Below are 19,148 nucleotides of genomic sequence, written 5' to 3'. Positions count from 1 at the left end.
ATCTGATAAAAGTCAGGAAACCTTGTAACTTTCCCAGTTGATTATTTTTGTCAATAATTTAATCTAAAATCTTGGGCCCGTAGATCGTGACAAACCAAAAAACTTTTTATTTGAGATTTTTTTATATTTGATAATCATTTTAAATTTTAATTAATTTAAAATTCAATAGGATCAAATCTTATAAAAAAATAAATTCTCTTAAATTTTTTTTTATTTATAAGATTTAAAATCAAAATCTTCCTTAAAAGAAATCATACTCTTTTTCATTCTAACTAATAGACGTTAACATAACAAATTAAAATTTATATCTTCCAAAACGCCAACTCTTATTTCCCTTCCAAGAAACCTAGCTTGGACACCCTACAATTTAGCTATCAAATCAAAGCGTAGATTGTAAGTAGGCAAAGATTCATAGACCATCAGTTGGAGAGTCGGATGACTAAATTGCAATTAATGCAATAATAGAACAAATGTCGAAATGATCAAGGTCCAATGACAAATCAGAGTTATGTTTGGATTACACAGGTGTGTTTTGGTTGCCAACTACACCTCTCCGTGGGTGCAGTTGCATCCAAACCAGCCCTTAGGCATAACAGCATCTTTGCGACAACCAAAGATTTCCAAACAAATGGAAGTGGTGGCTTACGACGTGGTAATCCTTGAAGAGGAAAAGGCAAGGGAGGAGAGAAACACATCTCACTTTTATGCGATTTTGAGTTGTGGATATAGATTTTTTGGGGTGGTGAAATCGTGAGATCATGTTTTAGATTTACAGTTTTCTAAACTTTTTTCTGTACAAACTAATCGGATAAAGGGGAAAGGAGACCACGATGATTTTTAAGATAATATTTGAAAGAAATTTAGTATCGCAAAGTGCCGATCAACTGTGGCGCGCGACAGTCTGGTGGACAGTACAATAACGAAATCTGTAGCAAGTGTTTGATGGATGAAAGGGTGAGAGAAATGGAAGTTTAAAGAGAGTCTGAATGATCAAATGCAAGAAAAAAAATATAGTTTATGTAGTAGGTGCTAAACGTATCGTTTGCTTTTCTAGTTTTACTTAATTGAGCTCCGGTTTAATTGACAAAGCTTGCTTTGGGGAAGGGGGGAAGGGTTTAATTGATCGGGCAATTTCCTGATGGTCCCTTATTTTATGTCTTCAGCTTTTTAGTAAGTGATGTTTTAATAAGGCATGGGTTTGTGAATATCTATAATATTATATAGTGTTTTGGATTAATTCAAAAAATCAAAAGCTCAATAAATTTTTGAAGTTTTTTTTTTATTAACTTTTATTTATTTTTTTATAAAAAATTACAGAAAAAGAAAGAAAATTAGAAAAAGAAATAATTGATAGTTTATTTTTCATTTAATTTGACCTTTAATTTTTTGTAAATAAATATTTTTATGAAAAAAATTATCAAAAATAATACTATTTTATTAAAAATTATAAATTTTTACTATTTTTATTTTTCTTTGTTGTCAAAAGAATTATAATGTATGATAAATTTAAAAAAATCATATAATTGATCAAATACATACTTCTATGGGCAAAAAGTTAAAATAGAAACAATTATTGTAACATATTAAATATTAGATTTAAAATTTTAAAAGTTTTTAATATTTTTATAAAACTTTGTGTGTATTAAATTTTTTTTTATGATTTTTATATTAAAATAATAATAAATATAGTAAAACTAAAAAATTGACTAAAAATGATCAAAACGACTGTGGGGGGTCTAGTTACCTAAATAGAAGGGGGTTTTTAAATACGCCACCCAAATTTTTGTGTACATCCTATCAATTTTCTTTTAAAAAAACCCATAAAACAAATATCAAATTTATTCTTTAATAAATTATAATTTTATCCTCTTCTCCTTCTTTCTCTTTTCTTTTTTTTTTATCCTTCTTTCTCGTATACTTAGTCAAATTTGATTTTTTCATATTTTTATAAATTTATTTTCGAGAATAATGCATAATTTTTATAAATCTATTTTTGAAAATTATGATATGTTTGTGGAAATGAATTTTGAAATTTATGTTGTACTTTTAAAAATGAGGTTTCTTGAAAATGGAGTTTTGAAAGCCTTAAAAATTTTTCAAAAATGGATTCCTCAGAGCCTTAATGTCTTTTGAGTAAAGAAAATGAATTTCCAAAAGCTTTAAAAGCTTTTCGATAAGCTGTGAAATCTATTTCGTAATTTTAACTTATTTTGGCATGCATTTAAATTAAATTAAATTAAATAAATCTTAAAATTTTACTTTTAATCAAAGAAAGACTAAAAAAAATGTAATTTTGAGGTTAATTTGATAGATTTGTGGTTAATTTGGGTTTGAGATTAAAAAGAAAAAAAGAAAGAAGGAAGAAAAAATATCGAGGATATAAAAAAATTAATTGTTAAAAGATAAAGTATATTTAATAAAAATAAAAATTTTATGTTTGAATTTGAAATGCATTTAATAATAGAGTATATAAAGTAAAATTGAGAATATAAATAACATTTTTCAAAATAAAAATGGCCCCAGTATGAGGGCCCTCAGGAAATATTGATCTAGCCGTTTATTTTTACTTTTTAGGCCAAAGCCTAAGGACATATGGGAAGAAAATTATACGATTTCAGTGCTTTAAAACATCCTCTACACCGTTAAAGGCTAAACATAGCGAAGAAAAAAAAATTCCCCAGAAAAAAATGGGGTTTTTAAGATCCAAAAACTGAAACCCAGTTCTAAAATATTGAGTGATTTTGCCTTAAATCTACCAAAACTTAAAAGAACCGTTTGGTTGCAAAGCTAAACGTGGATATGATCTTTGGACATAATTGTAGTTTTATAAGTAAGACATTTGCACAAGTAAATGGAGTCGCTGCGGTAAAAGTCAAGAAAAGAGTTTGATTAATACGATGAAAATATTTCTGTTTAAATATCTTTTTCAACTTTTAAAAACTTGAAAAAGATTTGAAAAAGATATGGGGGACAAATGGGTTTTTCTGATGTCGCTTTATGCCCAGTCATTTTCACCTGAAAAGCCTAATGGCTAAAATAGCTGACTTGGCAACTATAGATGTTCTCGAAAGTGCACATCAATAAGCTCACTTCAATTGCCAGCCAATAAACAGAAACAAGCTTTTTAGAGTTTATGACATCCATCGAGGTGCTGTAAGGATAGGCCGTTGTGGCAGCCTCTCCAAAACTGAGACATGATTCAATAATACGATATAAAATTAATACAAATAAAAAAATAAAAATAAAATATTTTAAAATTTTAAAAAAATAATAAATAAATTTAATAAAATTAAAAAATTATATTTTATATTTTTATGTTTATATAAATTATTATATATAATTTTTATATAAAATATATCATACGATATGATAATATAAATTGTTAGGTATACCCTTCAGTCTCCAATCCTTTTGTTAGGTAGCAAAGGGTTAAATTCGCTATCACTGGAGCCTGGAGATGTTATCTTCCACCAACCATGCCACTGCTGCATAATTCAAGAAATGGGGCAGAGGGAGTCTCCGCGGTTTCCTTCAACAATAGTAAGAGGCTGTTGTTATGAGAGAGAATATGGGGAATTGGTCTCTGAACCATACAATTGAACATTAAAAATCAATTATTATGACTCTACTGGATACAGCAAATATAACTTGCCAATTCACATCGGTTAGCAGCCAGAAAACATGAGCAAAGGTAAATGCTCTCAATAATTAGTCAATAATAACAACATTGATCTGACGGTCAAAGCAATCGTTGGCATTGACAGCCTTTTTCAACTTTCACTAGCACATCGAGGTACCTTATCAGGAGAAATACATGTATGGAATTACAAGCTCTCTCAGAATGCATAGACAGACCATAAACAAACTACAACAGTCCAATTTATGAGCTGAGAGAGATTTTGGCTCTTAAATTCAACTAGAAATCAGTTGCATGTTGAAGTGCATTGGAGTCCAACCAAAAGGAATTTTGTACTTACTTTCATAGGAAAACTTTGATCCAACCAATCCAATGTGCTCATTTCAAAGAAAAGACTGGCGCATTAAGCAACCATATCATACGCATTCTGACATGTTGCATTACTCGCTATGTTTAAAAGTGGCTTCAACATCCATAACATACCTGGACAGTCCACATCCTGAAATTCAATCTTTGAAGCTGATCAGTACCATATCTTCTCTTAAACGGGTGATGACAGAACCTATCTGCCTTTAAGCAATACCTGCAAAAAAACAATAAAATTCTGCTTGCACAGAGAGAGAGAGAGAGAGAGAGAGAGTTAATGTCCTGCAACTCTCGCCATACATGGGCAACAAAACTGCATGCACGGTAAAAGTTACTCTAAACTGCATTAAGGGGTAGGATTGCTATGTTGAATGAAATATGCGGCAAGAAACTTGGTGGTATAAGGGACACAGGAAGCCTACACTGAAGCAATCATATTGAGCACAAGACTGTTGCATAAATATAAAAAACAAAAGGGAACAACACTTCATCTGTTGCACATAGCCTTGATGTCAATCCAAATCTCTTATCCCTTAAATGTTTCCTTGACTAGCATAATGCAGGTAGAGTAAATTAATACGCTTAAGAAATCCACCACAATGGTGGGGCATTCCAGCAAAGGTCAATTGAGAAAGCCATGCTCAGCTCGGTAGCACAAAAGCAAGAATTTTAATGGAGATCAATTATCTTAATTGAAGCTCACAAGAGCAAGGTAAAGCACACAGCTTCTTGGGATGATTTGCATGATATAACAGCTTGACCAAGTTTTCTCCATTCAAAAAGTGACAAGTGACAAAAATCTTTCATAAAATGAAAAGGCTACCAAGGAGTTCAATCCAGATTAAATGCCAGAAATTTCTCAACAAGATCATATCCCTTTTACAGTGGGACACAAAACAAACTGGATTCTGTTTAGCAGTGCAATCCATTAGGAGTCAAAATGCAAGACATGAGAATAAAATCATGCACACGGACACCTGCAAACACTCATTGAATTACTGAAAATGAAAAGCATGAACCAAAAATCTACCAGTGTTCTCTTCTACCCAGTACTTCCTTTTCGCAGGTACAGGGGGAGATTTCCTTGGACCAATCAATGAGTATTCTAGTTACAAGCCCAAGAGAGCAAATAGACAGTTTCTTCCTCCTAGAACCATCATACAACATTTTGCATTTTTACAACTTCGTCCAAAGAGCTTATCAACAAAAGAACTCTTTCATTCACTATCATTCATCTTATTATTGCATCTAAAATTCAGAATATGAACAAAGAAGCAGAAAAAGAATATACCATTGACAAGTAGACAAAATTTTGAGCACAAAATCAACTACAGAATCAAGATGCAAATTTACTCAGAAATTTGATTATACAATAACAACACAAAGCTGGACATCAGCACCAGGACCAAAGGTCCAACTCCATATTCTACTTCCTTTACATTGATATATTGTGATAAATACAAGAAAATCTTTTATGGTTTTCCTCTTTACCTTTCTTTTTTTTTTTTTTTTTTGTGGCGCACACCTTAAATCCTCCTCCTTCATTTCTTCTCCTTCTTCATCTTCTCTTCTCGTTCTTCATGATGCTAGAGTTCCCTCAAAGCCAAAATCAAAACACATTTGTAAGTTCCAAACATTTGACACTTACAGTTTAAATCAGCCCAACCCAACAACAGACTTTTACTCAGGATTGTGTCCCCTTCCCAAAGAGTCAAGGCCTTCAGTTCGGCTACGAACAATCCTATGAAACACCTCCCTAACCTGCCTTTCCAGCGGTTCTAAGCCTTCCTTCATTGCATCACAAACCTGCCCCAGTTCCTTCACTCTCTGCCGAACCTCCCTTTCCTTCTCCCCGCTCAACGGAAACTGCACAGAATCAGCCAATTCACCCAATAACCGCGAACACCTCTCCATCTGATAAATCTCCTTCAACAACCCACAAGCATTTTTCCTATCCCTTTTCTTCGACTCCTCCATAATCCTCTCGTGCAACGAAAGTATTGAAGCCGCCCATGAAAACTGCCTGGGCACATAAAAATGAACTTGCAAACCACGATCCTGACACGGAATTGCAGCCACCAATGCCCACATTACAAACAACAAAACACAACCCATTGTGTAAACAGGCATTGCAAGTCCATTGGTAGCCACAACCTCATTCCCTCGTGGCACAGCCAAGTTGTTCCCAATTGCCTGGAGCTGCCTAGCAGCAGACCAAGACCTCGAAACGCTCCAAGACAACGACCTGAAATGACCCAATGAACGATGGTGATGATCCTTGGAGTGACTGCTGCTATTATTGTTTCTTCCAAAGGAACGATTCCTATGAGCCAAGGTTTGACTGGAATCTTTCTCGTCAAGCATCCCAATTGCTAAATCTATCAACGCCTTTTTTGCTCGACGAAATTGCCCTTCTCCTAGGGTTCTCTGATAACAATTATTATTACCTTTATTAGTCGTGTTATTATTAACATTACTATCACCCAAAGCGCAAAGCACGATTTCTAGAAGCTTCTGCCATTGCCTGATCCGTTCAATTCCGTCGCGAATCGCGTTACAAACATCAAGCGCCTTAACAGTACGCTCGTAATAATCGGCAATCAAACGGTCCATGGGAGGTCTCATCACTTGATATTTGTGGTTAAAAAGTATAACCCGAAACTCCTCTTGACAACAAAGGAAAACGTCGAGCAATTTCCGAATCCACGAAAGAGAAAGCAATTCATCAGAAGGAACAGAAGCTAAATCGTGAAACCAGTCAGCTACTTGCCTCTGAAACGACTCGAGCTCCACCTCGTGCGAGGCCGATCCATCACTCGGTGATTCCATCACGTGTACTTGATCCCTCCTCAGGGATAATAACGAACGGCCGATATTTGTCAACGTTGCCGAACTTCCTTGATAATCCGTCGCCGGCATTCTCACATCGAATAATAATAATTATAAAAATAGAAATCAAAATTGGATTTCAATTGGATCCAATATTTAGGAGAGAAATTTGAGAGAAATTAGATGACGAGGAAAAAATGAAGATGGATATGGAGAAACCCTAACGAAAGTAGATGGCAATTTATCGGGGATTTTTGGACCGCGTTTTATGTTAGTTGGAAAAGGAAAGGTCTAAACCGAGGATAGCTATTCTTCTTTTTAGCTTTAATTAGATTGGGATTAAACAAAGTTTAAATTTTTTTAAATCTTTTTAATTTTCAGGTAAAAATAAAAATTTTACGCGCGGTGGACACGTAGTGGACACGTATGGTTATAATAAAATCTGGAGTTTTTTTTGTCAGCAGATCAGGGCCGTTGATCAGGTATAAACTATCCATTGGGCCCACAAGAGGTTTGCACTTCTTAACTTTGTGATTTTGCCCGTGTTATCGAAGGGGTAACGAATTAACGATAGATTTGACTATTTACGTATATGCCTGTTATTTATTTTATATTAAAATATATACAAAAGATTAAAATTATTATATTATAATTTATAGTAATATAAAAAATATTAAACTTTTTTTTGTTAAATATGTATTGATTTTGTCAAAATTTAAAAGCTAAAATAATAAAAAAAATTTGAATGTTATTGTTTTGTTTCAATAAACTTTTATATTTTTATTATATCCAAATAAATCATTAATTTTTATTTTATATTTAAATACATTCTTAAATTGTAATCTATATCTAAATTAATTTTTAATATAAATTAATTTTTTTTAGAATAAAAACTTATATAAGTATAAATGGAAGCATGAAATTTTATTTAAATATAATAAAAATATAAAAATTTTATTTTTTAATAAAATTAACAATTTTTTTAATATTTTAATAAAATTTAAAACTGAATCACTTAAACATTTATCTTACTTTTTCGTGTCGTTGTCTAAAATTATCGTATTTAGACGACAGGAGAGCTTTTTGCCACGTGGAAAAACGACATTGGACAAAGATGGCGTCATGTACACGTGGAAGGCGAAGCCCGGTCTTCGTTGGCGCGTAATGTGAAGAGTGCATTGGTCTTCGTTCTTCTAGAAAGAAGAGACAGATGATGACGTCTGTTATTCTTCTAGAAAAAGACGAAATTATCCCCTTTAGAAATTTGGAAGTTTGTTTTTTTTTTTTTTTTTTTTTTTTTGTTGTTTTGGTTAAGTTCAACTTAGAAAATGCTTTTGTGAAAACAAAGTTTGTCTTTATGAAATTTATCTTTCAATTTTTTCAACTTCTTCCTAAATCAAAATAAAACTCTCTATTTTGTTTAAATTAATTAAAATAAAAGAATTTTTTAATATTAAAAAATATGAAATTAATATTTTTATTGAAACTCAACTCTCCTATTTTATTATTCGACTTAAAATAAAAAGATAAACATAAAAAAAATTTTAAAATAAAATTTATGAAATTTTTAATATAAAAAATAAATTTAATTTTTATAAAAAAATTATAATTTGAAAATAAAAAAATTAATTGATATGCTGAAATTTAAAATTTAAATTTATTAAAAAATATTAATTATATAAATTAAATATTAATTTTTTTATATATCTAAAAACAAAACCATTTCACATTATTTTTTTAATATCCATCATCTCATGACAAAACATATATATATATATATATATTTGCATTCAACTTATTCCTCACAAAATATTTTAATGTTATCACCTTATTTTTAGTAGTTTTATGAAATAACACATTTAAACATTTTAAATGCATTTTAGTTTTTAAATGGGATAATTTTTTTTGGCAAAAATTTTAATTAATGGGTCATTAATTCATTTCAAAGTCAAAATATATCTTGCATTGAAGTACACGTATTATTTACGACTTTGGGCATATATTTGAGGCACATATATCTTAATATTTCTAATTATACTTTTATTTTAAGTTAACAAAACTTTGTTTAAATTTTTTTTTTTTTTTTTATTTTCATCTTAAAAAACTCCACTAAATATCGCCCTTGGAAATTTTGGTACATGCTTCGCCGTAATTGGAATATGTCAAAATCAATTGATGAAAGTGTGGGCAGCCGCCGAAAGGGACTGAACCTAGCCTTATTATTATAAAATAAATAAATTGCATATTTTCTTTTTAAAACTTAAAATTATTGTTTTAATTAATGCTAATTAAAACGGAAAAGATTTTAACGTAACCGAAAGTTTACAATATCAAAAACCTACCTGTGTCCCTTCTCTATACCACATACAAGATGCATGCCTCCTTTTTAAAATTTAGAAATACCTTTATATTTATATAAAAAAAAATTTTAATATAATATACATGAAAGACTTTAACAAAATTTTTTAAAAATAAAATTATAAAAATTTTTGTATTAAAATAAACTATACCTTTCAAAATGAGTGTATGTCTTCACAATTATCATTTAAAATTTATCAAATATGGATTCTCAATCTTATTCTTGAATTGACATAATAAGAAATATCTTAAAAAATAGGAGGAGTTTTAAGTTGAATTGTCCATTGCTGAAATTAATTAATACGACAAAAGATACGAAAAGAACCAAAAATAATAAATTGTGATAGCAATTAATTATTAAGATTAAGTATGTTAGTTTTTAAATAGATACCCAATTTCAGGTTACATTATGACAATAATTTTATCAATTTTTGTTAATTTCAGTGATAAAAATTTTAATTTTTTTAAAATAAAATTTTGATTTGAAGTTTTGTAAATAGAAAAAAAAAATTAAAAAAATTTTTTTTTTTATAAAATTAAATCTGATTCGATTTCAATTAATTAAAACTTAAAATGATTATCGAACATTAAAAAAATTTTAAAAAATATATAGCAATAATTTATTAAAATATTTTTTCATGGTCAAACATATAAAAAAATATATAATTTATAAATAGGCAATGAGATGATAAAATTATTATTTTGAAGGCAACAATCTCTTCTTTGATGGTAAGTTTCTAGCTACTTTTCTAACAAAAAATTGACATGCCTAATGGTTTCTCTAAGATCTTATCTTTATTAATTATTTTTTTGTCGTAATTATTTATGAGTTAGAGACAGAATAACACAAAGTTTAGAACTGAATCTCTCTTTTTTTTTTTTTAATTGAAAGAAACCGTGCTCACGTGTGGCGTGCTCTGTTGTTCTCATTGGGGCATAGATTTGCTAAACATGACAGCTTGTTTATCATAAGATTTAATCTATCTGGGTATTTATGATGATAAATTAATAAGAAAAATGCGATTTTCCAAAAACCAAGAAATTAATTTAAGGAAGAGAGAAATTAGTTATGTGGGAGACAAAAATCTTTTTAGTCTTAATTTATAATAAAAATTATAAATAAATTTAATAAAAAAATTTTATATTTTATATTTTACATAAAATAAATAAAATCAAATACATTAATTATCATATCTATCTATAATTAAAGAAAAAGCCTTGCTGTTAGGAGACTTTGTCTATTTGGGTGCCACACAGTATCTCATAAATCATAATGAACTGTTATAATTAAGCCCTGAAATGGATTTATAGGATTTTAGTATGGAATTAATTTTATTTCAAAAAACAGAGTATGGCATTAATTAGGTTACGATTTATCTGGATCAGGGTAGGCCATGTCAATTTCTCAAATATATCTTAGACTGACCTGATCTATCTATGCAAATTATTTTTTTTTATTTTCAAAAAAAATTTGTGTTAGGTTTTTTTTTTTTTTTTTGTAATTTGAGGTGTCATTTGGTTGTTATTTTTATTATTTTTTTCAAAAAATTGGAGATCGAATAACTGTTTGAATAATTAAAAAATAAAATATAACTTTTTTGGATAGCAAAATAAATAATGGAAAAATTAAGTTATAAAAAACTATAAAGGGATTTTGCCGATACCATAGAAGGTTAAAGGCATGAGGCATCATCCCAAAAGCATTCAATTCATTTCTTTAAGTAATTTAAGAGTTTTCAAGTGTTTAGTATTTTAATTTTTCAAATTTTTTATTTAATTTTTAATCGTTTTTATTTGTCTTTCACAGTATTAAATTAGCAAATACTTAATCTTTGATAGATATTTTTATTTATAAAATCACTTAAAACTTTTTTGGGATCAAAGAATGATGTATCATTTTTAATGTTTCGGTGAGTTTTGATTAAAACTTACTTCAAGCTTAGAGGTTTTTATCTTAATCTTGAAAGATAGAGATTTAGATATACTATCTTAACTTTGAAAGTTAGTGATTATCAAAGTTATACCTTAAACATAAGAAATTGAATATTTTGGCAAAAAAAGTTGATAGGATATATGTTTGAATACAAATATCGTAATTATGGTGAAATTGAATATGACAGTTGATTAATCATATTAATAATATATCTTTTTATTATTAATTTTTCACTAAGAAAAAATTATTGTCATTTTTTTTTCAGTTGAAAATTAGAAAGACAAAAGAGATCCTAACCCATCTGTATAATCGAAATGCTATCCAAAAACATCCCGCAATATAATTAGAGCCAAAACCCCCTTAGATTTCAAAACCCCCTTAGATTTCATTACATTGATATTGCAATGAAATTCAAACCAAATCTTAAATGAAGATAAATATGAACAAAATGTTTTCGGTTTCAAAGAGGAAAACATATCAATCAATTATACATTAAAAAAAAAAATCTCCAGCTGTGGCCATTTTTCAGTATCGAACAAAAGATTGCCCTTAATTCAGGGTTCCTTTTTGGAATGCCCAAAATAACTTATAAAGATACTAATTCCAAAAAATATTAAGACTTAAAAACACTTACCTGTTTTTTCATCTCCGAGAAAGACAACCTAGCATGGCAATGCCAATGTTTCCACTTGCTTTTTAGTTTCAACTTTTAAGAATTTTAGGATCTTCAATGTTTTCTTTATCTTCATTAATTGTTATTTTAAAAGATTTTGCTAAATTTATTATTAAAAATATTTATTTGTGCCAAGCTAAGATCTCGAGGCACTTTTGGAAATATAGAAGAAAAAGGCAGTTAGAAGAAAAAATAGAATGTATTCCTTGCGTTTGTACTCTGACATATAAGTCAAAAAAGGTAAGGATGGAAGAAAGTAAGAAAGAGAGAAAGAGAGTTGAATGAACTTACTTTAAAGGTGCCTAGACTTTCATATTTATAGGTAGGTTGTAAAGGACCATCAGGGGACAATAAAGATAATGCCGAGTTGATGTGGCACTGAACATGTTAGATCGACCTGACAATGTCGAGTTGATGTGGCACTGAGCATGTTAGATCGACCTGACATGTCAGGTCGACACAAATGACAAAAATATCTCTGGTTGTCTGTTGAATGCTTCTAAGAGAGAAAAAGATCACTATACCCTTTTGACCATCAAATGCCCTTAACACTCTATCCCCCCACCAAGCAGTCTAAGTATCAGATTTTGAATGTATGATCAACGCCCTTAGTGTAGGGCAGATTGGTAAAAAGAGATGACCTAAAAGTTCAATTCTTCGAAGCTGACATTATAAAAGAAGTTTGGTCTTAGGGGATGACTAGCCTTGAGTGATTGTTTGACCATATGGTTGTTTGATCTTGCATGAACGTATTGGGTTAAGTGCATAGCTAACTTAAAGGTTACCGAGGTGATAATTGTTCAGAATGATTCAAGGATAGCACTAGAGTTTGTTTGGTCATTGTGAAACTTGTAGTTTATTTCAAAAGCTTGGATTTCAGCCTTTACTTTAAACTCTGATGGTGAATTAGGCTCTGATTTACCTCTAAGAGTAACCCAGTTTAACCGATCCAACCTGAAGTTCGTCTAATCAGGCCGATCTAACAACATTAAATGAGAAAAGAGGTAAAAAGAAAAGACGAAAAGATGTCTTCCCACTTTTGCTCTGACACATGGTACAACTTATGCCATTCGCTTGATTTGTGGAGCATCTATATAAGAGCCCTTAGGGTTTCAGTTTTTCACCTTTCTACTTTTTTTACTCTCAATCCAATCTAAACTTTTTAATCTCAAAAGTTTTTCAGCTTTTAGAGTTTTTTCTCATTTTTTTAAGTAAATATTCTTAATTATGTCTTCTAGTATGAGTTTTGAAGAAATCGAGAGTTACCAATTGGAACCTAAGAGAGGTCAGCATAGGCAATAAGATGACGATCTTATTTCACCAATTATCGAGGGTTGTAATTATGAAAAGACAACTTACTAGTTCAATCTAATGTCTAAAGGAAAAGAAATAATGAAATGAAAAGAACGTTTGGGCAAGAGGAAAACAAATCTTGAACACGGAAGAGATGTGTGCTCAGATTGACTTTGACCTACAAAATCCACCACATTTTTTTATCTCTCAAGTTAGTCTATCTTCTATGGCCAACCTTTTTTCATCTTCAATTGTTTCCCCTTCTAGTGTTCAATCTCATCAATTTTTTTCTACCTCTGTTTTTCCCTATCAGTGCTTCTGTCATCGCTTTTATTCCACCCTGGTCAATTCTTATTGAGATATTTTCCTCTCCTAAAGGGTTTTCACCTCACCATTCTTCCTGCGAAGTTTAATTACTTTCAGCCATAATTTAACCTCAAAATCTTACTCTTCTTCAAGGGTCAAAGTCTTCTAGCGATGAAGATTCTAACAAGGAAGGTTTCAAAAAGAAACAAGAAAAAGAAAGTACCTCCATTGAGAAACATGATGGTAAAGAAAAGAATCTTGTATAGTAGGATGAATTAGCTGAGGTCCATGTATATACTCATTGTGACCTCAGCATGATCCCTAAAGACATGATATGTAAACTAAAAGACATGGTAAATCCTGAAGACTGTCCTAACATGTGTTCAATGCATCACGTTGTGCTCTAGCTAGGACTTTTTTTTTTTCCAAAAGAAAGGTATAGTATAATAATGCAAAACTCTTCAGACTGGATCATTGATAGACAGAAGCCATATCGACTTTGTGTATTAGGATTCTTTCGTAGTCGATCTGAGATTTTTACTTCATGCTTTATTTGTTTCAATTTTTAATTCTTATAATTTGACCATCATTCAACTCACTCCTAACTCTATATGGTACATAATTACCTTCATCATTCTTTGTCAATATTTATAAATTCTTCCCTTTCTTTCTCTATTCAAGGAGTTCTTTTCTCTTAAAAAGCACCCCTAATGATTGTAGGTAGTACTATATAACAGTTTGGCCTAATAAAAAATTACTTGTCTATTATTTAAGCTCAATAAAAAATTAAAAATTACTTTTCCTTTGCCTTAAGTAGTAAAAAATAAATAAAAATGATGAGCCCGGGGTTGAGGTTGCTCCTAAGGTTGAGGCCTAGGAAATAAGGAGTATGTTTGACACTTTCATGGACACACCGATGGCTTTTTTCATCTAGATCTATTGAATTGAGATAAAATTTTAGAATGTACTTATAAGGGGAGGTCCTCATTGTTGTCCATGAGCTGACCTCTCTAAAAGTAATAAATAAGATGAAGTATTATGGTAGGTTTAAGGTAATCTCATAAGATTTTATTTTAACTTGATTTTTATCTAACTGTTAGCTCAATTTTACAAAAATGGCTAGTAATAATAACTTTGACTTTGGGTTATACCAGCACTCCCCCAGGCCTAAAAAAGGTAAAAAAAAAATTAAGCTTAGGGCTCCGTCTCGTGTGGGAGACAAAGTCATCAATACCTCATTGCACTACTCTCCAACAGCCTTAAAAATAAAAGTTAAGACTGACCGAGATTTATCCTAATGTTAGCATCAACACCTTTTTCTTTTGCCAAAAAACCACATGTGAAAGTCTCTTTTTCCACCCTCGAGAACCCAGAGACTAAGGTATTAAGACCCAGCTCAAAAAATATCTCTAGTACACTTTTACTAATGACCTCACACCAACTTAATCATGGTAAAGAGATTCAGCAAAGTTATGGTCCCTCATCTTGGTAAACACTAGCTGACTTCAGCTCGATTTAATCAGTATTTTTCATTTTGCTAAGTTTGAGGTTATTCTACACAATCTAACAAAAATTTCCCCCTTAACCCTTGGATAACACTAGTGAAGCCCTCCATCATGCATACCTCACAATAGCCTACTTATTAAGGGTTGAAAAAGATATAGCTACCTTGGCTGAGGTGTACAAAAAAAGCTTAGACACATTGGCAATGTCTGATCTAGCTTCAATGCATCTCATAAAAAAAAATTGATGAGCTAACAGTGAAGTTAGAGGTCATTTTGATTAACAAAGCCTCAGCTGACTTAATAAGAGAGCAAGCCGAGCTCAAGCTCAATGACGTTTAGGCTAAGATAGCCAAGCTGAGGTTCTAGCTCAAAGCCAGGGAAAAAGGGGAAAATGACCTAAAAAGAAAAGTCGTGGAGGAGTTCAAGGCTTCCAATCAATGCTTCTAAATAAAAGTGGAGTTTTAAAAAAAAAAATATGCTTGGTAACTTTCAGCTGGCTAAGGATAAGGTACAATTTAAATTCTCTACCTTCAACCTCGACCTATTTGATATTGATATCAATAATATCATATTAAGGGTTCATCCAAATTAGCCTGAAAAAAAAAAAAAGATGATGATGAAGCCTTAGAGATTTAGTTGAAGGCAATTCTGGGGCCTAAGCATAAGGTGAAGGAGGTTGAGGTCATCGTTACTACTCTCACTATTATTACTACTGATGTTGTTGATATGTGATATTTTTTAATTTTTAATTTTTTATTTTTATAAATTTTTGTTAATGTAAGAGGTCTTTGTAATGACTTTAGGTAAGGATAATTTGTTGACATCATTTGTTGATAATTTTTGTAACAATTAATCAATACAACTTCTTATTCAGATCAGTCTAATCTTTAACTTAACTTAACTTTATTATTGTATTTTTTTTATTCACACAAGTTTAAGCACGATTAATCAAAGAAATTTTAACCCGATTAACTAAACTAAAGATTTATATAATCCCTTAGATTAAATTAACTTGAGAATCCATCAAAGTTCTAAGTCAAATTTTGTTAGATCGATAAGTGTAAGCTCAATGAACAAAATTTGATTTCTATATTCAAGTACAAAATACAAGTATTATCTTGGTTTAGATTAAGCTACTGATAATAGACCTTTAAATTATCTGCATTCCACATCCTTAGGATGATATCGCCATTCAAATCCTATAATTTGTAAATCACATTATGGACAATCTTTTTAACAATGTATGGTCTTTTTCAGGTCAGGGCTAATTTGCCATATCGGTCATTACTCCTAAAGCTTTTACTTTTTTAAATACAAGGTTGCCCTTCTCGATATGCTTACGTCGAACCCTTATATTATAACAATTGGCCAATTTTTATTGATAAGTTACTATCCATGTTAAGGCTATGTCCCTCGTTCTTCAATGAGATTGAGGTTGACCCTAAGTGCTTTTTCATTTCCCTCTTTTAATCCTAATTCAACTTTTAAGCTTAGAAGGTCAATATCAACAAGTACCACAGTCTCTATTCTAAATGCCAAATGGAATAGAGTTTCACAAGTTGGTGCCTTTATGGTTATCTTCAGAGCTTATAGCACTTCTAGTACCTCATCGACCCACTTTTCTTTTGCTATGTCAAGTCTTTTCTTTAGAGCTTGTAATATTATTTTGTTCGCAGCTTTGGCTTGCTTATTGGACTGAGAATGGGCAATTGACGTAAACCTGAGGTTGATGTGAAGGTTTGAACATATTTTCTTGAACCTCAAGTTTTTAAATTGTTTGCCAATGTCCATCATTGACCAAGGTAAATTGAATCTATAAATTATATTTTTTCACATAATTTTTTTAGCTTGGGCCTTTGTGATAGTAGCCAAGGCCTCGGCTTCAAGCCATTTCATAAAGTAATCTACTACTATTAAAAAAAAAATTTTTTGACCTATGATCGGGGTGAACGGTTTGAGGATATCCATTTTCCACATATAAGAGGCCATTGATTGACGATATGAGTAAGCTCAATCGAGGAAAAATGTTGCATGTGAATGAATCTTCGACACTTGTCGCATTTCTTTACCAGTTCGATTGTATCCCTTCTGATAGTGGGTTTATAATAGCCTTGCTTAAGCACTTTGTAGGCCAATGGCCAAAGTTCAAGGTGACTTTCACATATTTTTTTGTGGATTTCTCACAGGACATAGTCTACCTATTTCTCATCAACACATCTTAAGTAAGATAGGCTAAAGAATCTTTTGTATAATTTTTCTTTAATCATTATGTATTGAGAGACTTTTTTCATTAATGCCTTAGCTCAGATTCTTTCTTCGAGTAGTGATTTCATGGTCAAGTATGCTTTGATTAGCATCATTCAGGTTTTTTTCTCGATGATATGTCCTATGAGCTTATCCTCAATACCTTTATGTATCAACTTTTCAGCCAAAACTTAGTCCAGGCTTTTCATTGTTATTCTTGAAGCCAATTTAGACAAAAAGTTTGTTAGTGAATTATCTAACCTCGATATCTTCTTCACCTTGGCTTTCTTGAAGCCAGCCATTAAAGCCAACGTCTTATTGAGATACTTTCGAATCTCATCTTTTTAAGCTTTGAACTCTTTATTTATTTGATCGATCACCAATTAAGAGTCGCTACAAGCAATTATATGTTGAACGTTCAACTCAGTTGCCAACTTTAAACCAGCTATCAATGTCTCACATTTCGTTTCATTTATTAGATGCCCTAAACTTGAATATCAAGGCATATAAGTACTGTAGCCTTTTTGGGCTTATCAAAATAAGGTTGACTTTTTCATTATGGCTTGTGGTTGATCCTTCAACATAGAGTTTTCAATCATCTTTATCCAAGATTTTTTTTTCTCAAATTATCTTTTAGGGTGTACGAAGGTAAGTTTTATGACAAATTTACTACTACTTGTGATTTTAAAGCCGACCTAGGTAATATATGTAGGTTGAATTCACTAAGCTCCACCACCCATTTAATTATCCTTTTCAACATTTCAAGTTTCTATAAAACCTATCTTAATGGCTAATTGATCAATAAGTAAATTGTATGGGCTTGGAAATACAGCCTTAATTTTTTAGACAAGCTGACAATGGCATAAGCTAGCTTTTTTATGCCGCCATAGTTAGTCTTTGGCCTTGTTAGTACCTTACTTACAAAATAGATCGATTTTTGTTTCCCTTCTTCCTCTCAAATCAGGACTGAACCAATGGCTTAGTCTGTGCTGGCTATGTATAAGTATAAAATCTCATAAGGGCTTGGCTTAGACAAAATAAGGGGAAAAAATAAGAACTCTTTAAGTCTTTTAAAAACTTTTTTGCACTGAAGAGTCCACTTAAAGTCAAAGATGTTTTTTGATAATTTTAAAGAATGGCAAACATTGCTTTATGAACTTGGACATGAATCGACCCAAGGCGATTATTCTACCAATTAACCTTTGTACTTCTTTTACCGAGGTCAACGCCTTCATGTTCAGGATTATTTGAACCTTTTTTGGATTCACCTCTATCCCTATTTTATTAATCATGTAACTGAAAAACTTACTTGACATGACCTAAAATACACATTTGTTCGGGATTAACCTCATATTATACTTCTTCAAGGTGTTGAAAGTCTCTCTGAGGTCTTTTATGTGCTCAATCAAGCTCTTGCTCTTGACGATCATGTCATCCATATATACTTTCATGTTAAGGCCAATCTGATTTTTAAACACCTTATTTACTAGCCTTTGGTAAGTCATCCATGCATTTTTCAATCTAAAGGACATTATCTTATAACAATAAAGGCTTTTCTCAGTAATAAAGGTTATTTTTTTCCTCATTATCCTTTAGCATTTTGATTTCATTATAACCAAAATAGGTATCCATAAAATTGAAAAAACCATGCTCGACATTATCATTCATCAATTGATTTATACTAAGGAGAGAAAAGCTATATTTTCAGTAGGCTTTATTCAGGTTAGTAAAGTCAATGCACATCTTTCATTTTTTACTATGCTTTTTGATCATAACCATGTTAACTATCCATTCAGAGTAATAAACCTCCCTAATGAAGCCTATTGGCAATAATTTATCTACCTTCTCCTCAATAGCCTATTATCTTTCTAAGGTAAATATTTTCTTCTTTTGTCAAATTAGTTTTACCTTAAGATTAGTGTGCAACCTATGAACGATCATGTTAGTATCAATCATGGGCATATCAAATGGTGTCCAAGCAAACAAGTCAGCATAATCTTTCAA

At 31.0% G+C, this 19,148-nt stretch overlaps 1 protein-coding gene across 1 annotated transcript; it reads right to left on the bottom strand.

Annotated features, from left to right (window-relative positions):
- Positions 1-5,313: 5,313 nt before the first annotated feature.
- LOC111315716 (plant/protein (DUF793)) lies at positions 5,314-7,120 on the bottom strand. The gene has a single exon (XM_022917663.2). It carries the CDS (start codon positions 6,920-6,922, stop codon positions 5,684-5,686), a length of 1,239 nt encoding a protein of 412 aa, XP_022773398.2. The 5' UTR covers positions 6,923-7,120; the 3' UTR covers positions 5,314-5,683.
- Between the last annotated feature and the right edge of the window lie 12,028 nt (positions 7,121-19,148).

This window comes from Durio zibethinus, chromosome 20 (assembly GCF_047325235.1).
Source record: "Durio zibethinus cultivar Kanyao isolate XHJ-2024 chromosome 20, ASM4732523v1, whole genome shotgun sequence".
NCBI classification, from domain to species: domain Eukaryota; kingdom Viridiplantae; phylum Streptophyta; class Magnoliopsida; order Malvales; family Malvaceae; genus Durio; species Durio zibethinus.
The sequence above is the reverse complement of the archived record's forward strand: the minus strand, read 5'-3'. Positions and strand labels throughout refer to the sequence as shown.